Genomic DNA, 27,312 nt, shown 5'->3' on the forward strand with positions numbered 1-27,312 from the left:
GGTGCTCAGGTTTCCTTCCACTATCCAAAGACTTCTGGAATGGCTTATGGGATAATCAGCCCCTGAACAAGTGTGTGCATGCCTGTGCGTACCCTGTAAAGGTCTTGCATCCTGTCCAAGGCATATCCTACCTTGCACCAGCTGTTTGCTGGGATAGGCTCCGGCTCCTCTGTGACCTCGGTTAGAAAATGGATGGAGAAAGAAAAGCAATTGAATGAATGTGGTTGTGAGTGGGTGCACTTGAGCCTGTGAAAACTTTCTAGATCCCTTGTGCCAAAGAGTCTCCAATTTCTTGGGTGTCTGAGGATATGCAGTGTTAACACCAAGAAACCCAGTCTTCCTCCTATCAGTGGTAGCTCTCCCGTCACAGGCTGTGAAACTCCGAGCAAGTCTAATCGTTAAATGGCTCTGATAGGCTGATAATTGCCCAGGATTTTGTCATGTGGTAAGAGGATAGTGAATCTGAGACAGGAAGGAGCCTGTGAGAACTTACATTAGCAAGAGCATGACACCAACCAATTTGACTTTCATGCATTTAAATCATTCTTAGGTGTTGTGCAAAGATCAGGCATTTTTTTCCCCAGTATGTATGTACAATATGTAACAGCATGTGAAGTGACAACCAAAAATACAGATTAAACAAATCCCCGAATAAGTTAAAACCACAAATGCAAAAATAAGAATTATAGATCTTTTATTGTCATGGATCTTTCTTGTAGATATCATGGCTATAGAGTTACAGTTTAGATACATATTTATGAGATTATACAGTTTTCATTACGAAGTCTGACATTGTACAAGTGATATGTTTGGTAATATTTATATCAAGTTTGGATTTTTTTTTGGAATGTACAGTATATGAGGTAACTGCAAACATTAAAATTACATAAAATTATTTCTTTCCCCAATGCAGCAAACTGCAAAAGGGGAATATCTGAATGGCACAACTTGCAATTACATTTTGCACTATCAAAAATAGGAATTTGAATTTTACTATGACAAACAGAAGCCATTTGCAGGGCAGCAGATTCATTGCAATATTATATTTTTTGTGTATTTTAAAGACATTTGACAAGGTACCAGCATTGTTAAAACTGCTGCAACAGCAAGTAACACATCGGCCAACAGCCAAGCACAACATCAACTCTGAAGGTCAGACAGCAAAACTGTGACAGGTTGCTGTTTGCGGTCAGTGAGAAAGAATGTAACACAAAAAGTGCCAAGTTCTGAATTTATAGGAAGTACGTGTAACAACATAGACAATTAACAGGCAAGAAACCATTATTATTATCCCCTCAGAAAATAATTAACTTAAAAATAATGCTGATGACGTTAAACAGGATGAATACTGAGTGCTAAATATGATTTCATAATTAAAAAGTGTTTTACACAAATCAATGAACACAAATATCACTAAAACAAAAGAGACAAAAATCTCAGAAAAATCTTCAGAAAATAAAAACAAGAAACAAAAGAAACTGAAACTGCAGAAGTGTACACAGATTATCACATTAAGTGTGAATTAATTCCAGGTAATTAAATTCTGGTAACCCTCATGTTAAGTCATTCAGACTGTTAAGCTTCCTAATGCAGTTTTAATTTTCAGACTTTGAAGATGAAAGATTTTGACAGGTACGATTCAGTGGTACAACATTGCAAAAAACTCACAATACACAGTTAGGGCTTTGCACACTGAAAGAAGTGTTCTAGAAACGCATCACAAACACCACATGCAGTCAGCCATTTTTTGTACAAGGTGCAAATTCTCTTTTTTTTTCTCTTAAACTCAAGGGAGACTTCGACAAGCTTTTGCGCTGAACTCAAAAGTTTGGATTAAAGCAGCTACATGTTAAAAAATGCAAACTCCATTTTCCCTCTTATGCCCCCCCTTCACAAAGCCCTGATAAACAGGTCCATGTTTCTTACAAAAATATATCAAATATTACCTTTCACAGTCACGTTTGCATCCTCACACACTCTGGACTCAAAAGTATTCAAAAGTGCTAAATGAGTGTTATACAATACTAACAATAGATTAATATACCTATATATTTGCTGTACACTTCATGGGTCTTCTGCTTTTCATCTTAAAAAAAGAAACTCCAGCTCTGGCACTTAAGAATAAAGAATTGCATGTCTACTCAGGCCATCACACTGATTTCACTGAATCTGGGCTGGCATCCTTTTTTACTTTACATGCTCACTGGCCACGGCGAAAGAGGATTCCTTGTTAAATTTCACAGGGGAAAATTAAAACAAATCTAAAAAAAACAAGGGAAAAAAAAAAGAGAACAACGGTTTCTTCTCCTTTCGTCAATAAAAATTGACACACACAAAGAAAAACAAAATGGAATGGTGCTATTAACTGTCAACAAATTAAAAGAAATTCGGAAGGTGCAGTCGCTTAACTTTGCCTCGCAATGCAAATATCCACCCCCAAACCTGGGAAAGACTACCGAGTTTTAAAAAAGGTTCCTCTTCAAAAACTGCCAGGGCCCTCTACTGCACAATGCAAGCGCTATGTCTTCAGGAAAACAGTGGGGAAACGATGGCCTAGCATGCCTACACTGTGGCAAAGAGTGAATTTAACAGAAGTTGGAATCACAGTACAATGTTTTTAAAGCCGGGAGGGGTAAGAGAGAAGGGAAAGTGATTAAGGTCAAAGTTGTTTGTTTTTTGTTTTTTTGGTGGCGGGCACGTCACTTGATGACAAAGTACTGGATGACGAAGGCAATCAGGATGGATATGATCGCGAACAGCACGAGGATGACGGCGGCACACTGTTCATCACTCAGTGTGCGTTTGGTCCTCGCCACTTCCACAGTGTTCTTGGCGCCACTGGAAGGCAGGTCGCTCCTGGGCGAGGAGAAGGAGACGGTGGCGCTGTAGGGGCCTGCAAGCTCCTGGGGCCCCGAGGGAGATTGGCACTGGCGGATGGCGCAGGCCCGGAAACGGTATTCACAGTTCACCTGGAGCCCTGAAACGTGAAAGGACGTGGCCGGGCCTCTGTAGATCTGCAGAGGAAAAAGAATTCCAGCAAACTCAAATTTAATGACCCACTATATGGACCCTGAAGCAACAACATCATTCCTCAGCTGTTATACTGCCATTCATCACTGTTTGTGGCCCAACCAGATTTTGCAGGCTGTTAATTAGTTTGTATTGAGGGGTCTTAAAAGTTACCATAGAAAAATCCAAGATTAAACAAAACAGAAAAACAAAACTGCGTTAAAACTGGTATTGCATTATTTTATGCACATTTTCTTTAGCCATATTATATGGAATCAAATAAGTCCAAACTCAAACCTGAATTCTAGTCACATTTATTCGAGCTCTGGTGAGTTTAATCTGTCATGACATCCGAACAGTAAAAGATCCATCCATCCGCTTTTTAACTGCTTCATCCATGTCTAGGTTGCCAGGGAACCCATCAGACTGTGACAAATAATCACACCAGTGCCAATTCCCCCAGAACTGTGGGAGAAAACCAGAGCACCTGGAGGAAACCCACTCAAACATGGGGAGAACATACAAACTTTACACAGATAGCACTCCAAGAATTTAACCTAGGGCCTCATCACTGAGAGACAGCATAGAAAATGGATGGATTGATTTTGACCAAATGGCTATCCTTGTGGATCACTGCTAGTCCCAAATTAAGTGATGAGGACACTAAGGATTAAGCTCAGCACTTGTCATTGGACTCTTATCCTGGAACAGGCATGGCCTAAATCCAACTACCAGAAGAGTTAAATATTTAGATTGGTTTCATTGTAAGGATGTTCAAATGTCTTTACATTAGGAGATCAATCTTAAATTTAGATGCTTACAGATTTAAAAGGAAACGTAATTTCTTGTGCACTGAATTAAAAAAGGGGATGCTTATAGTGGTACAAAAGAAGACAGAGACTTTATCATTCATTCCTGAGATGTATGTGAAGTTGCACAGTGCAGAAAAATGCTGGATTAAGCAACTAACATGGTACACAGATTAACATTTAAACACAATGTTTAAACCTGAAGCAACACCAACAACACAAAGACTAACAATGTTCACCAACACTCCTGACCGGGATATCACAGGTCTAATTAAACTAAGATGAAGTTAAATTAAACTAAAGATTCTAAAGAAAGCTCAGTTGCCACAATGTTTCTTTTTTTCATCCTTTCAGCGTGGAATTATCTTATACTTGGTCCACTGCTTTGTTAATTTGACAGTGCCAGTAAACAACCTAGGGAAAAACGAAAAAGATCACATACAGTATGAATGAACAAATTTAGATGATCAAATGTTCTTCGAGTGTAACCTGCTTCAAAAACGGGATCTTAGCAACACTGCATAGCCACTAAGTGTAAAAAACTATTAAACAGCTGATACCCGATGAGTGAAGTCCTTGTCATTAGTTTTACATTTAGATAACTATTTTAATATTATTATATTAATATTAAATTCTGATCAAAATGTAGCCTGCCCAATAGATAATTCATGTAAAATCAAACACGCACGATAAAAAAGTCAACATCATATTCTGTATTACTACTGAGATTACAATTTCAATTCAACATTAATAATTTTATTATCCGGCTTAAACATTTCAAAAGTCAAAACCAAACAAAGGAGTTACAGAATTTCACACAGTCAGTGAGTACTGGTGACATATGCTAGGAAAGTAGGGCCCAAAGGCTAAAGTGCCCGAGGTCTCCATCAAAATGAAGTCAGCTCTGAAGATCTCCCCTAATTTCCATCAGATTCACAGAGAGAATAAGCTTGAAGTCCTCCAGTAAATGAAACTGAAGCATACTGGACTAGATGATGTGTGCAGGCTATGTTTCATGGCAGGAAGTCAAAAAAATGGAAAATGAACACACCTCCTGCATTCAATTTTGGATTACCTACAACAAAATACATTTAATCTAATATTATTTATCCCAGTTTAATTTCATGAAGTATGGAACCAAGGGAGTTCAGTGCACAGACTTACAGTCTTGCAAGAGCTTTTGTGTATAATTAATAATTATTGCAGAGCTTTTCAGATAGTCAAATCTGAACTGACTTTACTTGAGGAAGGTTGTACATCAACTGTAATCATTAATGGTTACGTAGGCAGAACTGTCTCATTTCAAATGGGACCAACAATGGGAAACTCACTGGGTCAATTGGGGGGACATCAACTGAATGTCTTGGGAGCCCCACCTAAACATTTTCGCTTTCCCCTATATGGAATAATTTCCCCTTATTTAAAGGTTTTCAGGCCTTTATCAACCCACCCTGTTCAATCAGACATACAGTATTCATGCTGAACGAGTCAGTGATGTAAAAAAATGTTTTGGAACAAATTTATGCTGAGAGGCACTGGAACATGCTGTGCTTTTAATGCCTCTCAGCTTTCTGGATGGAACAGGAAATATATCTAGGAGTGGTAACAGGGACACTGTAGATCATTTGTTTTGTTGCTGAAGATACTATGTGCAAAAGGATGCATGCGCGTCTGTCCAAGACTAACCAGAGACTAGTAAAGCTGTGCTTACTAAACAAGTGTCCAAAGCACATTGATCAAAGGTGGATTTATCCAGAATGTTCCAAAAAAAAGTTCCAAGGACTGCTAAGACAGGTGATCAGCAGACATCCTCTGTGATTAAACAAATGTCATTTATTAACGAAGACTTCTGGACAAGAGCTGGAACAAATGCCGTTAAACAGACACAGCAACGCTGACAATAGTAGTAAACAGGACACCTTCGCCAGGGAAACGGAAGACAACATGAGCTAATGAAGCCCTTACACTCCATTGAGAAGAATGTGGGAGAAAGCGCTCACACACAAACCCTGGAAACTTCTAAGCAAATTTTACACGTGCAGGAAAAGGGGCTGTGGAAGAATAAACAGAAATAGCACAAGCCCATTTATGAAGTCAATCATTCAGGGACATACTCAAAGCAGGGTTTGAAAAACATGTAAACACCTGAAGCAGAGTGTAAATAATTAGCCGTCACCAGTATTAACACTTCAACTCCTAGTAGGAATGATAGTGATGCATTTCATTTGGAAGATTCAAGCAGAGATCCACTGTACTTGATCTGGTCATGAGAGAAAAAAAAACATTTTAATTGCAGCCAAAGGCTAGTGATTATTGAGGGCAGTGACTGCTGCTTTCATAAAATCATGAGTTTTGCAACTGACAGGAAGATTAAGAATTTAGTATAGATTTATGCCATATAAGGGGCTTTTGCTATTCATTGTGATTTGTATATCATCCACCTATATAAAAATACACCAAACACTGCCTGTTTTTCAGAAAAGTATTTTTTCACATGAATTCTGAGAGACACAGGGTCTTCTTTAGATTTGAAAATAAACATTTTCTTTTTTTCACTTCGAGTTATAGTATGGTTATATCTGCTCCTCAAAAGGAACCTTTTCCTTTACCCAAACCTTCAGTTCTATCCCACTAATGTACAGGTTACCACTTAGTTTCATATACAATAACATCACGACATCTGCAATTTTAACATTCGTGAATTTGCTTATTCAGTCTGTCCGACGGGGAGTGACGGAAAAAGAGCAGAGCTGAATGTTGATCTGATAAACAGACTAGTATCATAAGATGAATCTAGCAAATGAGTGAGCCTCTTCCTGCAACCTGCTCAAGTACCCACTACCCAGCATCTGCATCTTAGAGTAGTCTTGTGTTTGTATTGTAATGATGTCTGCGTCCACTACATGGAAAATAACAGACCAGAGACGATTTTACAGGCTCACTGACAGCTTTATTGTCCGTTTCACTACAGTGGGGTGTGCTAGGCAGAGAGTAAGTTCAGGGTATATGCAGAGAAGGTATTCATGTTATTTTACCTAATTTCTTTGAATTAGGGATTACTGTTGTTTCTTTTACTTGATCAGTGTTCTATAACTAGAAGACAATGCACTAGTACTTTAATTATCACGTAAGGTAGGATTACTCAACTTTAAGCCATACATGATATGTACTGTAGTACCATAGAACGATATGAGGTTATATGGACATTTTGCTAGTCGGTTTTCTGCATCTACTGTAAATCTGCGTCTGTACCTACATTGCAACAGAACAGGTTACTGTATCCTTTTATCTGAAGTGAGTTGCTAATAACACTTAGTGAGCTGCAGGAGGGAGGGAGGAGAACCACATTTTAAGCTAAGGTCTACAAAGGTTAAAAAATGAATTTCAAAGGACAGCAATTTCCAGCTCTAACTGTTTTAATATGAATTTCTGGATACATTTATAAAAGAACCCACAGAATAAAAAGGAGAATATCACTAATGGAATTCCACTTCATCTATCGTTGGTACACAGCATGAGGAACGGGCTACACTTCAGAGACGGAACCAGCAGGTAATAACTGCTATGCAAATGCAATGCTCATGTGCAGGAAACCGTGTTAATTCAGCCTTACTTTTCTGACGCTGGTTGCATGGACAAGCTGTGTGGAAATTTCCAATGAAATAATGAAAATAAATGAAAATGAAAACATGGGAGGCAATTTCAGAAACTACTGTGCTCATAATGGGGGCAATTACCTTGTTCACTTGCTTCTTTTCTTTTGAGCTTCATTGTTACTTAAAAGGCTTGTTTAAGCTTTTGAGAAAGAAAATAACTTTTGCAATGATTGCAATGAAAGTCCCTCATGTTTTAATTATTGTATACCATCTATCAGAGGGCAGATGAATAAAGAAAACGAACAGGCCGTTGTATGAATATGGTATTCAGATTCTTGTTGCCAGACACCAATCCGCTACTTGTGCTTTATTCTGAAAGCTAGAAGTGATACAAACAAAACAAATAGTCATGTTTGGTAAAAAAATATTTTTTCTAAACGATAAAAAGGGAACTGAAGCCAATTGAGCAAACGGAGGGCCCATTTTCCATACATTTGTTCTGGTTATGTGACTGAATACTCAGCTTCCAACATTTTCCAGTGGTCATAGTTGATTTGTTGAATGTATACCATATAGTATTTTCAAAAGTTGTCTACTTGTGGATTTTTAAGTATGTCATGATTTGTTTATTTTATACAACAAAGATTAATTTAAATCACTCATATACATATCCCACAAAAACACAACATTCCAAAACAACTTGTAAAAATAAGAAACTATAAAATTGCACATGCAATCGGGCATTTTTGAAAATCCTTCCTCCCCGGAGCACCGGAAAGTCAATGAAGTAGTGTTCCTTAACACAAACATTTAAGCTCCAAAGTGACTTGGAGGAGAGCTGACTGGAGGAGCAATACATGTTTAGCTGTTAAAAACGAGGGTCGCAGGCATGGCGAAATCTCCCGAGATCAACACTCACGGCAAGTCAAAAACACTCTGGTCTTCTCAGGCCCACCCACTCCTGCTGGTGCTCAGCCAATCATGCGCATTAACTATTACTGAGCACAGCGCACAAATGTGCTGTATCTAAAGTCATCACAAAGTGGTTTAAGAAAGAATACTCCCAAGAGTGCTGTACTTTAGAGCTATCATACACTTGTCCTTCTAGTAGATAAAACAGTAGACATTTCCCTGCCAGCAACCAGGAAGAAGAAATATCTTTCTAAGTAAATAATTTTAACCAGGCTGTGAAGGATGAGTCAAGTTTAAAATACTTGTTCAAAAAACTTGAATATACAGTACAGTAACACTTGGGATGATGTAATTATTGGAATCTACACTAGAAACACTTTCTTAATTAAATCGATCTAATTATTGGGATAATTGGTAAACTAGTGAAATTTGAAGACGATACTTAAATTAGGAGGATTGGAAAAAACGAAGAAGAAAGAAGAAAAAATAAAATTAAAAAGATTTTGATAAAAAGTCTGAAGAAACTGAACTGAGAAGATTACAGTTTCTTCTTACAGCCTAATTCAAGTATCCTTAAACTTTAAGTTAAAGGAACAGACAAAGTCAACTCAGAATCAACAGCTAAACATGACACAGAAGACAACAGTGGAAGCCATGTGAATGAAAACAGGAGGCACTTTACACAAGGGGCTGTGAGAGTATGGAACAAGCTACCCAGATATGTGGATACCCTAACTCCTTTCAAGAAATGATTGGATAAGAACTTTGGATAAATTATGTAGTCCCAAACTGGTTGAAAAGACTCCTTTCATTTAGTAATTTTCTTATGTTCTTACCACAGTAGTCAAGCTGAGATAAATTTAACTAAAATTACATTAATAATCTGATTTAATATTTTATATTTAACAGTCATTTTATACGATTAAGCTCCCAGTAATGCTTAATTATATGCTACCAGCTTATAAAAGACTTATTAAATCTCCAGACCTCCATTTACTTCTAAAACCATCCAAATTAATCATGAAATAGTGAAAACAGTCTGAATTTGCTCAAAATACTGGCTGGAATAAAACAATCTGATGTTTAATGACCCCTTCTCCTGTTTCCCTTGTTACTTTCCATAAAGAAACAGAAATCGCATGCCTGTCAGCAACTGAGTGTTTTAGTAGTCCTAAATTATATACACTGGACCAGAAGATATTATTAAAAGCTTGCAGTAAGGTAAACAACCAAAAAAGACTTACTCAATCACAGTCTGAAACCCTCTGCTGCAAGGCTATGTTTACCATTCAGCTCGATTCACTAAGACCTGCTTCAGACTTTCAAAGGCTTCAGTAGTAGTGTCAACCTTGTTTCTCACTATACAGTAGTAAAGTTCTTAAAAAGAACTGACAAACTTGTAAAGGCAAAATACTTTTTATGGTCATTCAAAGAGCAATGTACACCTTTCTCTGCCTAAAATACACAGTAACCTTAGCCTGGTAATCCTTTACAACTTCTAAAATCTGCTAAGACTCAATTGTTTGTCTTCATGTGTGTTTCAGAGCAGCGGGAGATAAATTAACTGGTAATTTAAGGAAATCCCCAAGGAATGTCTTAACTACCTACAGTACATTATCCAGACATCCCTTATTTGGACTGCTGTTGTCAAATCTAACTGCTTCTCAATATCACCACCTGGCTGTGCCTCTGACTACTGCAGATCCTGAAGACTGTAGGTTTGGTATTTTATTCACATGTGAATAACACAACACAAATCCAAATGTATAAAATACAGAAGACACTTAAAGCACTCAAAATGGTCTCTGGTATAAAGCTCACAAGATAATGCTAAAAATTGCTACATCAGAAATAGATATTCTAAACACCACCTGTCTGATCAAGAAAGTGCAACAGCACCTGTACTTCCTAAGACGGTTGAAGAAAGCCAAGATATGTCCCCAGATCCTCACTACCTTTTACAGATGCACTACAGAAAGCACACTGACAGGCTGCATCACAGTGTGGTATGGCAACTGCAGTGCTGCTGACTTCAAAGCACTACAGCGGGTGGTGAAAACTGCCCTGTCCATCACTGGGGTTACCCTCCCATCTATCCAGGACATTTATGACAGAGGGTGCTTGAGGAAAGCTCTAAGCATAATCAAAGACCCCACACACCCCAGCTACAGACTTAATGATCTTCTACCATCTGGAAAATGGTACCGGAGCATTCGGGCCCAGACTACCAGACTCAGAGACAGTTTTTACCCTCGCACTATCAAACTGTTAAATTCCCAGCCTCTCTCACTCTCACCTCACCTCTCACCTATGATCTGAACCTCACAGTGCCTTCTTCCTTTCTTTCTTACCAAAAACCCAAACACACATTGAAAATCTACCTCTACCATACATGTCAAAAGCTTACTCCCCATAATTTCTATCCCTTTATTTTATTCTGTTGATGCATATTTTTGCACATAACCTGTTACCTTTTTGTTGTTTTGCACATTGCCTGTTGTTGTTTTTTGCATGCCTGTTGTTGTTTTTTTTGCACACTGCCTGTTGTCTCTGTCTTTCTTTTGCTACACAATTGTATTGTTGTTTTTTTTCTCTTTGTACTACTTATGTCTGAGAGCTAGCTAAATAGCATTTCGTTATACCATATACTGTACCATGTATATGAGTGTAATGACAAACTTGAACTTGAACTTAAACTTGATATCCTTCAGTTGCACTGTAGTAAGGGTGCATGGTTATGAATGGCATTTCAGAAAGATGGCTTAACCCTTGAATTATCGTGCTAAAAGTTAAACCATGTTCAATATTTGCACAGTGTAGAGAAATACAGCACAGTAGATAGCAAGCAGTATGTGTGGAGGCAACCACAGTATGTTTTCTATAAATCTGTGGCAAAACATTAGGTTTAAGGACTTTTTACTATTAATAAAGATAAATAAACATGCAATGGATCAACCTTCAAATCTCTAACTTTCAAATCCACAGCCTCCTTTGTTAACCACCAAACTATTTTCAGGCTGAATGTTGCCTGAATAGGATTACCTTCCTTTTAAATTGTGTACTTGTGTAAATATTTTGACAATGTTGTTGCTTTATCTAATCTAGGACAGGCCTCTCATATCAAACTAAGGCTTGCTGAAGCAGAGGTTGCTAGATTATGAGGATGGATGCAAGAGAAAATGCTATGAACACAATGCATGAATTAATGGTGCTTTACAAATAGAAAGAACAGGTATAATATAATTAATACAGTACAATCAAAAGAAATACAAGCCTGAGTATGAAAGCAGGTTTTAAAACAGGATCTGAATGTGCTTACTGACTTGCATGATCTGACAGGGGGAGATAATTCCATAATCTTAAAGCAACAGGCCAGCTCACCTATAAAATCAGGAGCCAAACTGTTCAAGCTTTTAAAGGTGATTCTGAAATCCACAGGAAACCACTACAAGGAAGCTAAAGCACGTACTGCATGCTCATTCATGGTCACTTTAGTTAAGATTTAAATGTCTCACTTCTGAACACAGTACAACTTATACTTTAAAAACAGTATAAAGCGGGATAAAGTAGCACTAAGAATTCTAGCAGGATGTGCATCTTATTGTCCAACAAACCCACGTCATAACTCCACGTCATAAAACCACAAAAGAGAAAATCTGAGTTTTTGAGTTTCAGTAATTTACCTATTACCTGCTCCAAACATTTGCCTATGCCATACAGTATATAGTACCACTGTCCGTTGAATAAAAACCATACAGGTATCATTTGGATATTACATACATAACCAATACCACTTAGGTTTCAGGGTTACTAAGCTGCATATAAGCAATACTTGAGAATATTGAGTTCAGGAAAACAAGTAAAGGTTTATCCCATGCAGAAAAGAGAAGAAAAGAAACAACATTTTGGCTTTGGAGCCTTCTTCAGGTGTGCAGCTACCTACTCACACAAGTTCAGAAGAATGCACAGGTGACGCAGCAGCTTTAAAAAACAGTTCCTGTTTAAATGTTCTGAACTTATTTTAAAGGCTGAACTATTTATTTTTCACAAATGTTTCGGGAAGGTGCCTGCTTGAGGGGAATGCACACAAAGAACGAAGAGATGGCCAACTCCGTCCTGCAGTCAGGACTGAGGCAAATTCGGAAAATATTAAAGTTTTGTTCAACACTGAGAAAAACAAGACAGGAATTCTGCACTAGGTACATTTCATGATGATTAATATTCTAAACCATGTTTGTAGACTTCTGTTTCAGCACACAGATTATAAGTCACTAAGTCATCCGCATTGACAATAAAACGTTTCAGCCAGACAGACCGAAGAATGAGACCTGACAGCAAGAGCCATGCTGACAGAACTGTTTTGAGAGGCAGAGATGGCGATTCTCCTTGTGTGAAAAGACCTCTCTTCACTCCATCATAAACTCTAGGATATGACACAAAAAATCTTCCCACTTAGTAATCATAAATCACAAAAGCAGACAGAAGGTTACCAGAAACATTTCTTCACTACATTAACAAGACACTAACGGAGGTTATTTTAGTTTAGGTTAGTTTACAGCATTGGTTTTTAAAAATACAGTCATTGTAAAAAAAAAATGTTGCATTTCTGTTTCTTTTAAGCTTTGTCTTCAATGAAATGGATTTCGAGTCCACTGAATTTTAAACAAAGTAGAGGTGAATTAAAATTGCTTGAAGAAAGCATTTGTTTTAATTACAGCCTGGAGAGAACTTAAACTTTAGAGTTGTGGAAAGTTTGCAGAAATAGCACTTGCTGAAGGAAGAAGGACCAGATATAATTTCTTATGTTACTGCTGAACAATAACATTTTAGAACAGTTCTTATTATAAGAGATTTAATTGTACATAATTGCATACAATACTTGCACTCAGTAAAACCTAATATACCTGTATGAGCACCATGCGCTAGTACAGTAATAGAGTACACCTGTGTATTGTGATAGCAAGAGACTATTAATAATTGTTTCTAGGCTTAGGTATGTTACATTTCTGTCATGTAACAGGTGAGTTATTACACCAAATTCCTGTAAGTTAATTACAGGAATTTGGTTCTTTTAGCACCTCACATTGGAAAAAGGCTTTCTGCTTCCCCTTTTCACTGTTAGACATCAATCCCACTCTGTGGGATAGTTTTCTGCCTCCTCAGTTAAAAGCATTTGTTGATTTGTTTTACTTTTACAGCATTTTATTTCAATCTAGTCATTCTATAGAAGCGTTTTTGGGAAAATTGTTTTACATGCAGTGCCATAGATTCGGCAAACCACAGGGTCTGGCCTGCTATAGTGCACTCACTCCCTGACGGTCAAAGATTCCTCAACTCTGCTGCTGTTTCAGCCTTTTCCCCTTCATTCCAAACAGAGACGAGGGCAGACAGCCAGAACCCCAAGGGGAGATGCCATACCTGCTTGAACTCCGTGTTCCCAATCATGGACTGAAGGCTGTAAATAATAGGGTCCCCCTTCATAGGCTGGACGGCTTCCCACGTCACCTCACAGGAATGGTCATCCAGTTGCTCTATTCTGGGAGCTGGGGAGAAATAGACACAGAAGCACAGAAGGGTATTTCCCATAAGAGACTATCTTCACAGATAATCCCTCAGGACAAACTGGCAGGGTGCTCCACCTTCCTTGGCTACCACACAGGCTCAGTCAGAAACCCCCCCATCTACGCCCATTCCCAAATCTTGGACACCATGAATGTCAGCAAAAAAAAAGGGGTTTCTGCAGGCTACCAGATTTCCATAGATGAGACGTACAGTCTATTAGAATAACCTGGACAGGCTCAGGTACATACATGAAATCTTTAAAATAATTACTAACTCCCAGAGATGCTGCAACCCTAAATCTAAATTGAATATTGCAGGTGAGCTAAACTCCCGAGAGTTGTGCTTCACTTTGAACTTTCCTCCTTTTTGAAAACTGTGAAGGAACTCGCACTTTGTCTTTCCAGTTACATCACATCCTGTCGTAAGCTGTATTTTGCCTTTGACCTATTATCCACTGGATAAAGAACCTACCTGTATGCATGTTATACCTTACCCTTTACTTTTACAGCAAGATTAAATGAATTTATTAAATAAGTGATGGAAAATCTAAGTACTGGTCTAAGAATTAAGGGTAGGGGTTTTGTAAGACCTTTTCCAGGTGTAACCACTTATTTTTAATTCTAAATGTAAAAGAATCATTTTAAGAACCATATTTTAATAAAAAAAATGTAACTGAAAAAGACACAATCAGAAACAATAAATCTAGATTTAAAAAAATTAAAAGTTTGACCTGGTTTCTTGTCTGAGCAGAGTTTGTTGCTGTCTAGAGGATAAAATTATTTGTTCTCTGACACAGTCACTGTGATCGAGTCTAAGCAGGGACTGAGCAGAGCTGCACCTGTCACATAAATGTGCAAAAAGAGGGCTACTCATGAAGAGGGCAACCTCTAATGAGACATTCATGAGACAGTGGAAAATTATATTTGGCATCAAAATTGAAGATTTTGGTACAAAAGGTGTTTGTGCACCTGTGTCACAAGTTCGGAATAAAAGCTAGAATACCACACGACTAAAAAGTCAATTCAGTTGGTGCTGCTGTAATAATCAGAGGTACCCTAAAGAAGAGGTATTGTAACATGTAACATAATTCAGTGTGGACTCGTGGTGGTCCTACATACAGCTAGCACGATATACTTGACGCCAACTGAGAAACAAATTCAAGAACTGAAGAAATGGACACTGCTGAGCTGGAGATGGGACACTTAGCACCCCGTCTGAAGGGGTTATTATTATTTACATTGTTCTGCAGAACTGCTTTTCTGACTGCATCATATGATCTAACATTTTTTCATATATGATATGTTACTCATATAATATTCAAAAAGAAATAAACTGAAAGCAAAGAGTAAAAAGTTCAAATGCAGACACAGGACTGGTTAACAGACTATTGAATTTGCATGGAATTTATGCTTTTGCCCAATGTATGAGTTTAACCTAAACTGAATTTTCCATATGAGCACAGACATATGCTATGTGACAGTCAGAGTCCAGGAGTCTTTTCTTGAGGTGTGTTGCCAGCAAAGGAAGTACAAGAAGTTCTTAGGACAGAAGATCTGTACACAATAAGCCTGCAAGCTGTGGACCCCTACAACTTGCAGCACCCTTCAAAATGAGTGTCTGTCCCAGTGAAATAAGCTCAACAGAAGAAAATGTAGGGTAGATACAGTATCAACTTCACCACTGGAATGCGAGAGTGAACTCTAGGTTTGTGGTTTCAGGACTTACTCAGTTATATCAAATAGGTTGATGAGTTTGCGGCTTGTGATCTCCTACTCTCTATAATTTGGTGTCTTCGCATCTGAATGTGGAAAATCCTAGTGTGAAAAACTTGTTCCTAATTCTGATGGGTCTTCCTCAATGAAGAAAACATTGAGACACGGACAATGAAGCTTTGCTTGGACACTGAGGAGTGACAAGCCTTTTCTCCTCCTGGGCTCAGCTGATGCCTGTTCCTGCCACACACTTGTTTCCCCATCTAAGAAGAACCAGTCATCTGAACAATTTCCAGAAGGTGCAGTGTGACTTGTTTCTGCACAACCTGTCATGTGCTACTTCTGAACACCGAAACTCAACCAATCTGTTCTCAAGAGCTTCTGGTTCCTGCAGTGGTAGCACAAGACTACCACAAGTGCAAATTTACAGAATACAGTTATGATTAACACCCAGTCCTGAAAGAGCCACCCCTTACCTAAATATAAATTGCATTTGATGAAAGATGGCAGCAGTATGGCAGCCTCTCATTAAAAGCTCTATGAACACACTCTGGATTGTGTTTCTTTGCTTGCTTTACATGTAAGGTTTTAAATTATCTGGCACTTCTGCAGTCTCCATGGGTTTTAAGATTAAGAGTACACTTCACACAGTGCTGCTATAAGAGGGCAGAAACACCAAAATTTCCTTTACCCAGTGGACATTTGTAACTCTAACTGTGAATCTCTAGAAATCTAATGAATAATGCACATTAAACTTTCCTTTTGTTAGATAGGATGTCAGTGCTACTTCCGTGGTTGAGGTGTTTGACTGTTTAATATGACAATCAACAAGCAAAGCATATGCTGGAACCTACTGGTGGAGCTGTACTCCTGGTGCAATGTGTGCTTGTTTCAGAAAGTGTTAATGATAGTACTTACACGGTTACTAGCCAGTTCCTGTAGATTAATGCCATCCTTACAATTAAATAAAAGGAGGCGATATATAGGAAAATACAGTTTTCCTATTCTACCCCAACTGCACAGCAACAACGATTGCTGTAGCCTCGTGTTTTTACTTAAGGCTTTCCTGTTGGTATTTGAAAACCAGTCCCTATCAGTAATAATCTGGCAGGCTACCTACATTGGAGGCAAAATTTACTAAGGAAATTATCACACTGTGCACTGTTTCTATCCTTCATAAGTCATTTTCATTCCAAGACTTAATATTCATATGGCATATTCTGACACTTTCACATGAATATTCATGTTAAATCAGTTTTAAAGCCTTGCTGGACTCAAACTTCATAAACACATTTCATTTGCATTTCACAAAACAGAATCGACTCCCGAGTTAGTTATTATTTCCTGAGCTGGTCACACTTTTGGAGTGCAAAAGGCACTGTAAAATACATCCTGAAACAATACTTTGTTCCGTTTATTTATAGAATTGGTTTTGTTTTCTATTGTGTGATAACATCTTTGGAAAATATCTACAAAGAGGATTTGTAAGAGTTGGGAAAGAAAAGACTAGGTGTGACAAGATACTATCAGAGGAAAGGAACAGGAGGATGTATAAGCAGTTGTACCTTTCAGAGGTGCAGGAGAGGACCTGGGAGTTGTGAAAGTGTAAACAGTAGAAAAGGGCCCTTCGCCTGCTTCATTAAAGGCCTGAATGCGGAACTTGTAGGAGGTGGACTCATTGAGCCTCTGGACTTTGTGAGTGTGGCATGGTCCTCTATACAAGGATACAAATCTGACAACAAAAGGAAGAGAAAAAAAAGGCACACTTTTTAAAACCAAACATCAAAAAGCCCTTTCCTAATAAGGTTCCAACTTGGACTCTCATGTTTTAAGAGCGTTTCACCATCAAGGATGCAGAAACGCAGGACCTAACACAGTAACTTTCCACAGCAATCCCATCCCAGGACAATTTTTTTTACATTGGAGAGATCCCTTCAGTTTCTTTTTTTTTAACATTTTCGATTCCACATTAGAAACTAATCATCTGAAAGATGATTCCAGTCTTAGAATTTACCTCCAAAACAAAAAAAAAAGTTCAAGCTGATTTCACTAGAAAGTACAAGGCAGGTTTTACATCTTTTGTTTGAAACCTCAAAGAAAGACAGTGAAACAGCCTTCTGTTCACTTTTCAAAAGATGTCTACTTTACAACAAAAATTATACACAATGATAATGGTTTACAACATGGCTCAAGACTTCTCAGTTTCTAATCATTCTAAACCAAAGGAAATGTTTAATGGAGTACATTGACCTAAAAATCTAACAAAATAGTTCAATTGTGGTGTACAGTTCGGAGTTTGGAGTGCTGGGTCTTTTCTGAACATGGTTTTAGAGATATGTCTATTCAGGCACAGATGTGAGTGGCCTAATGGTCAGTAAATGCATTTACTGTAGTTACTGTATTCCAAAGAGAACAAAGGGAAAAACAAGAAACCAGAATCACCTCACTAACACTCAGCAACGTAAAGATTGTAAAACTAAATGCAGTATCCGTCTTCAGCTCAGTAAGTATAAATATATATACAGAAAACCTGTGGTGGTCTTTACTTGACTGAGAAAGGTTATAGAGAAAATACTGAGTTTCTGAAAAAATGTATTATGAACCAGCCTGAAAAATCCTCTTGCTCACATTCTGACCATGTATCAAGAAGATGTCAGCTCTCAATCTTTAGCACAGGTGTGTCTTTGAGGCCACCCTCTGCCTGGCATTACTAATGAAAGAAAATGGCATCTACAGTATAGGCACTTCCATTTTATCAAGGATTGGAGAAAGTCCTTTCTTTAGCAGCTGCAAATGACTTTTGACAGAGAGCAGCCTCAAGGATGGATCCTGCTGTGCTGAATTTACGCCAGCACCTTGAAGGACAGACATCCAAAATACTAAAAACTCAGAGTCTAAACAAAGAAAAGAACAACTGCAGGCATGTCAGTTAAAAAACTGACAGTTCAGATTACCCCATTTGATTACTACCCCTACTAAATGTTTATGAATTTGGACTAAACCCTAAAACAGGCAAAAGCCTAAATCATTAAGAAAAGTATGCACAGCTGTCTATGATTCCAATACATAAGACAGACATCAGAACTTAGAAAAGTCAATTTCTCTTTCTAATATTTTGATTCTTAAAGAAACTGATTCAAATACTCAAATTTTAAAGAACATCGATGTTATAGAAAGTAAATGATTCAGCAGTGTTATGAATGCCAATTTATGGCAACTGAAAGAAGCAGTGTATCCAAATACTATTTCTTCAAATGGATGTGTCTCTTCAATACGCTGCCCCAGATTCAAAGACCAAAGTGCACTAAAAAGTTCTCATTATATCAAAAGAAAATGACAGTATGTCAATGGTCATTCTATAAGCTACAGTACAATTGGTTTTTCTGATTCTTGAGACAAAAAGACTGGAAACTCGTTGCCAAGCCAGCACACTCTTTGTACACCACATCATTGAATGTAGTCATTCTGAGTTTTAAAAACTTATATTTTTTTCCAAATTCAGGCATATAAAATCTCCTAAAAAAGCAATCTCCTCAAGAATCAGACTACATCCCAGAAAAGGTCTTTGATCCAATTAACTAAGCTAAAAAGTGTTCTCTCTGCATGACAAACTAGCAAACAGATGTGGACTCTGTGAACGTGCAGCACAGTGCCCCCCCCACCACCACCACAGTCCTGAGACTCATGAGATGCAGGAGGGGAGCGCCAGGTGTTTGCCTCACCTTCCATTCCTGTCCTCCATCTGGAGGTGGTACTGAATGGAGTCTGTGGACAGAGCTTTGGCAGTGCCTTCCCCCCACTTGAGCTTCAGGTTCTGGTGGCTGAAGGCTGTGCACTCCAGCCGGGGGGGCTGGGGCGGCAGAGGCTTGGTCTTCAGCTTGATGGTGTGGCTGAATGGCCCTGCGCCGATGCTGTTCAGAGCCTGAATTCGTATCCTGAAAGATAGCCGACAGCTCGGTTCACCACCACATAAACAGAGCTCTGCTTGACCCGAAACAAAAAAGTTGCTGAATCACAAAAGGTTGTTCTGAGCAAACACAAGACGAGTTACAATTGAGAAGAGGCTCTTCGGTTCATCAGCCCATCTGGTAGTTAGAATTAACTGAAACAAATGGAGGAATCATCTTCAACCACACAGCTTGTTCCACACTCCCACAGCACTTTGTGTAAAGAAATGTGCCCCAGTTTCATTTTTAAATATGGTTTCCACTTGAGGAAAACCACTCGGTTGGCTTTTTCAACACCGTTTGAGGTGTTTGAATACTTAAGATCCCCTCATCTTTGATCCTTTTTCGAAAGAAACCAGGGTAACAGTTTATACAACATGGTGGAACTTCTGCATTTGCTGATTTCATGACAGCAGGAAAAATGACCTGGAAGGGTACTTTCCTCATACTGGGTCACATCCTGGGGAGAATGAGGTATAGCTCTTTTGTCCAGAGACTGTCATGGAAGGACATTTAAAAATCAGAACAGGAAGCACTTGTTTGTGTTGTGGAACATATGGGAGTATGGAACAAACCAACCAGTCATGTGGTTGAAGATAAGACATGGACTGCTTTCAAGAAACAGCTGGATAAGATCCTTAGATAATTTAACTACTAACAACCAAAGCGGCAGACAGACAAAATGGCTTCCTTTTGTTTGTAACCTTTCTTATGTTTATCAGGCCAAATGTTTCTAAACCTATGTGACAGTAACACTATCAAGCAGGTCTTTGGCAACTAAACTGTACCTATATAATTTACACAACATTTTTGTTTCCATACAAGTATTGAGTAACAAAATTTGAAGCTGCATCTGAATGGGTGAACAGACTTAAACTAGGACTACAAGCTTCATGTTTCTAATGTTAATAGAGGAGAAGTAACCATGGAATGGAACACACTGGGATTTATAATACTTGGCAGGTTGGTTGTCAGTGTTACTGCAAGTATAAAAGCAGGACCCTAGCAGAAACAGGAAAACCTAACAACCCCTGTATTTCAGTCAGGTGCTGGCACCATGGGAGAGATCTCACCTGTAACTCGTGTCAGGCTGAAGGTTCTCGATCATGTAGCTGTTGGTCCTGCACACCATGATGGGCTGCCTGTCCCCCAGGTCAATGCAGTAAGACGTGATCTCGGACCCGTGGTCGCAGGGGGGTTCCCACTGCAGGGCCAGGCAGGTGGAAGGGCAGTAGTGCGGACTGTCGATCTCACTCTCGTCGGCGGCCTGCAAGGAGCTCACTGCTGCCGGGACAGAGGATGGAGTGATGCACAGCACCACTTCACTGAATGGGCCAGCCCCAGCAACGTTTACTGCCTGCAAAGGGCAACCAAAAGCAACAAATGGGCATTCTCATTTCCTTCGCATATATCTCACTGCACATCTTATCTGCTTTTGCTGCAAACACTTGCCCCAATTTTAACAGAGGTCTCAAACAGCAGGACACAGTAAAAAACTAAATATTCAGCCTGGAGATGTACTAAAGTTACTTACTGCCAACATTTTTTATTCAGCCTAACAAATTTATTAGTCTAATGTTTTTGTCTTCACAACCTCAGAGTGTCTTAACAGCAGCGCCCAGCGATTTAACTGCCTCCGCACTCAGTGATTTAAAAGAAGCTGCTTCAACGCTCCACAGATCGATCCATCCTCCATCCATATGGCTTCTTTCAATTCAGAGTTGTGGTAGAGCCACAACCTATCCTGGCAACCAACGGGCACAAGCTGGAGTACATCCTGGATGGGACACCAGTGACACACACACACTAGGGCCAATTTTTGCCAGAAGTCAATTAACCCACCAGTAAGTCTTTGGACTGCGGGAGAAAACCAGAGCACCATGAGGAAACTCATGATAACACAGAGAGAACATGCAAACTCCTCCACAAAGATAGTACCCCAGGTCCAGATATGAACCTAGGGCAGCCATGCTAACCACTGCTCCACTGTGTTGCCCTCTAGGTTAATCAGCGAGTCCAATTTATCCATATATGCTATTGAGCATGTGCACCCTGTGATGAAGCCAAGGGAAGCCTTATTTCTCTGGGACAAGCTTTGAAGTACCATGACCCTTACCAGGAATAAGTGTCTTTTTGCTAATAGATGGATCGATATACAGGGTTATCAAAGGTTATTGTACAGTAGCTGGTACATACTACATCATGTCATCCATCCATATACTGAGCACTGAATTAAACATATCACTCTACTGCAACCTATATATTATAAAAATAAAAATATTCAGATGTGTATTTCTAAATGGCTTTTTCATAGCCACACATTGCATTGGTTATGAAGAACACTGCAACTCCTCTGGTTTTTACAATAACATATAACATAGAGCAATCTCTGCAGATTTCACACTATGATATAACAGAGAAATTAAATGACAATCTAAACTAAGTGAGGAATAATCGGAAAGCCTACCACCAGTATGCACTCAGAGTCCACAGACAGACATTGGCTTGAAAACACCAGAACTACATGGTCCAATGGCCAAGGTAAAGTTAATTCCGGACTAGCAACGTCCTAGTTCAAGTCCCCAGTCTGCCAATTACTTACTAATTATCACCAATACTCCTTACCTGTGTTCTACAGAAGTAGGTAGTTGCTGGCAAAAGCCCTTTCATTTCATGGGACAAAGCAGGTCCGGAGTAGCAGATCTGCATGCAGCCTTCTGCTGCTCCCCACTCCAGGCGGTACTCTGTGACATTAGCACCATTGCCAGCTGGGGGCTGCAGAGAACAGAAGAGAGACCATCAGCAGCTAGAAACAGTGGGCAAGCATGGATCTGACCGCATGGCACGGTCAGTCAGCTTGGGAACGAGTTTCATGCTTCAGTCATGCTAACAGGGCCTACTGTGGCCACTGAGCACACAATAAACATAAGCAGGCAAATGAGTGCACCTTAAACAGGTGACTCAAAAGTTATCCATAGAGACATGTTTTTAGACAAGGTTGGATTTTACATCGGATTTAACTCAAACAAAATACCTGGATTACCAATATCTCTTGAGCCCTCTTTCTTGTTATTGTTATTAGTGTTAGCATGACTGCACATTCTTTGAGACCACCAGCTCTCCTGAAGCAGATCTCAAAAGTACTGGATTCAAGTCAACATTAATATTTCAACTGACTCCTGTCTTGCCCTGAAAAACCATTCCCTCTCCTAAAAGGACTGACTGGTTTAGGAAAACGCTGATTTAGATATCCCTGGATTGCACCTGAAGGGAATGTAAAAGATTAACAGTACTGAGAGGATAACTCCTGGTCATGGATGTAGCAGGACCAGCTTCAGCCTCAGAACAAGAGATGGATGACATCAGGAACTCCGATGTGACGTGACTTGACTTGACCTTGGCTTGGAATGTGAAATCACATCAGCATCAACGAGCTGCAGTAATTATTTTAATAACAGTAATTATTTTCCTCATCAATACTGGTAGTGTCTTGGGTAAATGTTTTTGCCTTGCCATTTGTAAGCCTTTAAGAACCGTTTTGTTCATGAACACAAGTTGTATTCTCTCAATACAACGATACCACTGTGCTGCCATGCACTGACACTGTCACTCACCTCCCAGCTCACTATTGCACATGTGGGGGACTTGCAAGCAACGTGGGGAGACTTGCACTGATCCGGGGCTCCTGGAGCCGTCGTCACTTCACAGCGCTCGGAGAAGGGCCCGTACTGCCAAGGTGAAAAACAAGCAGTACAGTCAGTAGAACAAACACTGTTTGGGCATAGAGGAAAGCCTCATGTGGAATCTGTGGTTATGTATAGTGCAAAAATTACTGATCCTGATTTTTCAAATTCAGTCAGAATCTAGAAGGCTTTTGAAGCATCTTGAAGTTCTAATCAGTTTAGCAACTGATAGATGGGTCACAATTGATCCATGTAAGGTTTAACTGGACCAGTTCAATCGTTTATCTTGGTCAACAGCCAAGCTATAAATATGACACAGAAAAACTGCAGTATTTCTGAGACCCAATTGAGGAAAAAAAAATCAGTGTTTATTACTTCTCCGGGCTTGGCCAGTCCTTGCTTAAAAAAGGAAGTCTGTCAGGTAAACGTACAGTAAAACGCGTTCTTAAATATACTTACTGCAAACTATTACACCTGTTAAAGAAATGTGCTAAAATGCTTTTTACCAGCTGTTTCCTTTACACAGTGAAAACTCCCATAAGAATTCAAGCAGTATATCGTGTAATTCAAAAAGATGAGCTGAGTGAAACGACATGAAATACGTCTTAAGTTTAGCTGAAATCTGCCCTATTGTTCCTAATTTTGTGCTGGTTTTATCTCCTCCATTACGGAATGCAATTTTATTCTCCAAACATAAAAAGACACCACTCTGTGCTTACTAATACACTTCAGTAAGGTCTCAAAAAAAGCTGAGCATCTTGCTGAGATCAAAAGCTAATTGATGTATTTCCAAAACATTTAACCAGGCAGCCTTTTTGTAGGAAGGTTGTAGGAAGGAAAGCCTGCACAGGATACCCCATGCTAGGAACACAGCCGTGTGGTAGTGTGCTTCGTCGTGAAAGGAGCACTAGTGGCGCTTTGAACAGACTCATGGGAGTGGGACAGCCTTCTCACCCCAGCCTTGTTGGCGGCTCTCAGTCTGAAGCAGTAGGTCCTTCCTGGCAGAAGGCTGACGATGGTGCACTCCAGCTCCGGGCCCTGGTACACCTCCCTGTGCTCCTCGGTCTGTGCTGGACACACCTCCAGGCTGTAGCAAGACACAGGAGACCCTCCGTCCACCGGCGGAGCCCCTGAATAGAGATGCACCATACATAAATCCTCTTCTAAAGACTGCTGTGTGTAGCTTGTATTTGTGTATACAGGGGGTAGAGGCAATTATGGAAACACCAAGCAATATAAGAATACTTGTTAACTAATAAGGAGTTAGGCTGCCTTTGCCTTCAGAACAGTTTCAACAGCTTCTTGGAAGACAGTTATAACAGATACACCGTACGCAAAGCACAATACTGCTGCCTATAGATTTCATATGCATATATTTCCTGTGTTTAAATATTCTTATAATTGTTGTCGTGGGATTATCGCGTGGTTTCTCCTTCCACCTTTTAGGAGTGGGTTGGTCTTGTAGGAAGGGATGGGAGGCACAAACAGTTGTTTTGCTCTCATTTTCAAGTGCTGTCTTTTAATTACTTAGAAAAATAAAACAAAAACTGAAAAAAACACTGTTGCTAGTGCCTGAAGAATATTGGATGCTCTTCCCACACAACTGAAAGAGTGTATTGGGACCTGACTTTACCTGATCATTAGGCTAAAAGGGCCTTATGTGATCATTAGGCTTATCTGATCATAAGGCATATTGATTTAAAATCAATTCAGGTTTTAATTCATTCAAGTAACTGATTAAGATTAACTAGCCAAACAAGTTAGCTCAGCCGGGAGTGCCACCATTTGTATCATACTGTAGATATCAAGTAAGTATTATCAGTGTATTCACTACAGTGTAGAGCCACACTCTGCCACTAAGCAGCTTTTGAGGCAAGCTCAGATCTGAAGGATATACGAGTTCAACATAAGTGATTCATTGGAAATCAAAACCGAGGGTTAACAAGTGAATGTAGTTGACCTAGTAGTTTGAATGGCTACAGCCAGCCAAAACGAGGGCAATTTTCTTTACGGACTTTACGTACTCTTCAGAATCAGGATTGTAATTGCAGAGAAAGAAATGTAACTATTTTGGAACGCTTCTTTCTCCTCATTAGATGGCGTGAACAGCCCTCAGGAAAGCTGAGCACAGGACTCACCCCAGCGCAGCTGTACTTCGCGGGCTCTCGGCTTTCCCACAACCCTGGGGGGTAAACAGGGGCCCGGCGGGACTGCGGGAGTCTGAACAAGCAGAGTCTCAGACAGCTGTCAAAGACAAGGAAGACCTTGACATTTATCAATTACGACTGTTTGCACGGTCAAGCATTCTGGCCTTAATCCACCAGGAACTGACTGGCCTAAGCACTGAGCTGGACCAAGTGAACTAGGTGGACCCTTAAGGATGTGGTCCAATCTCCTAACTAACCAGTCGCCAAGACAGCAGAAATAAATGCCCAACTTGTAGCAGGCATAACACATCTCATTTTTTTTTACATAACTCCAGCAAATTATTCTAAACTTAGCTCACAGAATAAGAAAATATGCAGGTGGAACCTTGCGAAAAACAGAGGCAGAAAGACACAAGGAAACAGATTTTTGAAAAAGGGGATTAAAACGTTGCATTGGTAGCCATGCCACACCATTGAATTTTCAAAAGTTGTGATCTATCACAATTCAGGTACCCAAATATTCTCAAGAAGTCTCTTTGACGGACCTCAGAGTCTCTTTGTGATCTTTTCACATTTGCGGCTCCACTTAAGATGGAGATAAACTAAACTTTTAGGTGCCGCTACCTGAGCTCTGCATCATCAGTAAGTTTTCATTCTATCACCATATAGAAAAAAAAATGATACAAAGCTTTGTAAACTCAGTTCATCACATTTTGAAAAACAGTGGAAAAACAGAGTGCTTGGTTAACTTCTGAAAAATTAAAATGAAAAGATTAACAAGCATATTTTCTTGTCTGTGCACGATCTGAACCATTACTTGAGACGATAAAACAGTCATTAAAATTACACAAATAACTTTACCATCATCATCATCATCAATCCCTCCCACCCCAATTTCTTGCAATGTAGAGATTCATATTTCTGGCTTATTGTCGTGACCGGGGTTTTAGGAAGTGAAAAAACATACTAAAAACAAATAACTCTAGATATATTGCTGTAAAGCTACCTAATATTTGCCCAAAACATACAGAGCTTTCTACATAGGGGAAGGAAGCAAATGTATTGACAAGATGAATCAAGGGGGATATATCTTAGATGTGGGAAGATCATACGAGACATTCAAAAAGACATTCAAATCCTAAAGGAAAAAAATGTTTGCAATAATAAAGGGCCTTAGGTAAAAACAGATGAGTCTCATTCATAAAACACTGTCTGCAATGCAAGACTTTCCTGTGCTTAAGGTCTAGGTCGTCACTTTATTTAGTAATGAAATAAAAAAAAATATTATCATAAATTATGTGGGTTACTAGACATCTGTGTGTAGTTTGTTTACTTTTCTGTGAGATTCTTACCGGGCTTTGGCCTCCTTTGCTGATACAGTATACTCGCAATTGATAGGCACTGCCTGGCTTCAGGTGATCGCATGTATGCTCCATCATGGACCCACTGTACACCATCTCCCATGTGTTCCCTGAAACATTCCAGTTACAAACAGTTGGAACTACTGCCTTTCAGGTGCTGAGAAAAGCAAACAGTCTTTAAAAATTAAACCTAATCAGGGGCTCCCCTAGAGTCCAACCTGGTACAGATACTCTCCTGAGCATGGGCTGAGCTTTATTAGCATGGGTTCGAACCTGGGTCATGTTGCTGTCACACTACTGAGTGAGCCAAAGCTAGGGGTGCTATTAGTAGGCCAGGGCTCTCTTGGCTTTGGGAAAACTGTGACCTCTGTGACTTTCTGGATACCTGCTATGCCTTCGATGAAGGACACACCTCTTCTCCATCTGGCACTAAACCTTTAGCATGAGACTGAGCTGTCTATGATGTATTAGATTAACTGAGCGGTTTGAAGGAGTATCCCTACATGTCCCCATTCTCCTTTGCATGGTTGTGGGGTTTGTTATGTTGAGCCGAGACATGAAAAAGCATAACTGG

At 39.5% G+C, this 27,312-nt stretch overlaps 1 protein-coding gene across 11 annotated transcripts in view; it reads right to left on the bottom strand.

Annotated features, from left to right (window-relative positions):
- The window catches only part of fndc3a (fibronectin type III domain containing 3A), a 120,199-nt gene that overhangs the window by 3,886 nt on the left and 89,001 nt on the right, over nucleotides 1-27,312 (bottom strand). For 10 of the 11 annotated variants that reach the window (XM_015341894.2, XM_015341893.2, XM_015341899.2 and 7 more), the window contains 10 exons: nucleotides 26,730-26,848; nucleotides 25,369-25,474; nucleotides 24,185-24,360; nucleotides 23,162-23,275; nucleotides 22,173-22,322; nucleotides 20,621-20,904; nucleotides 19,323-19,535; nucleotides 17,166-17,332; nucleotides 13,745-13,869; nucleotides 678-3,014 (listed from right to left, as the gene is read on the bottom strand). In XM_015341894.2, coding sequence (XP_015197380.2) covers nucleotides 2,700-3,014; nucleotides 13,745-13,869; nucleotides 17,166-17,332; nucleotides 19,323-19,535; nucleotides 20,621-20,904; nucleotides 22,173-22,322; nucleotides 23,162-23,275; nucleotides 24,185-24,360; nucleotides 25,369-25,474; nucleotides 26,730-26,848 — 1,769 coding nt within the window. In that variant the 3' untranslated portion in view covers nucleotides 678-2,699. Of the gene's footprint in view, nucleotides 1-677; nucleotides 3,015-13,744; nucleotides 13,870-17,165; nucleotides 17,333-19,322; nucleotides 19,536-20,620; nucleotides 20,905-22,172; nucleotides 22,323-23,161; nucleotides 23,276-24,184; nucleotides 24,361-25,368; nucleotides 25,475-26,729; nucleotides 26,849-27,312 lie in introns of those variants that run through there. The other variant, XM_069190201.1, reaches the window with a different exon arrangement.

This window comes from Lepisosteus oculatus, chromosome 5, assembly GCF_040954835.1.
Source record: "Lepisosteus oculatus isolate fLepOcu1 chromosome 5, fLepOcu1.hap2, whole genome shotgun sequence".
Taxonomy (NCBI): domain Eukaryota; kingdom Metazoa; phylum Chordata; class Actinopteri; order Semionotiformes; family Lepisosteidae; genus Lepisosteus; species Lepisosteus oculatus.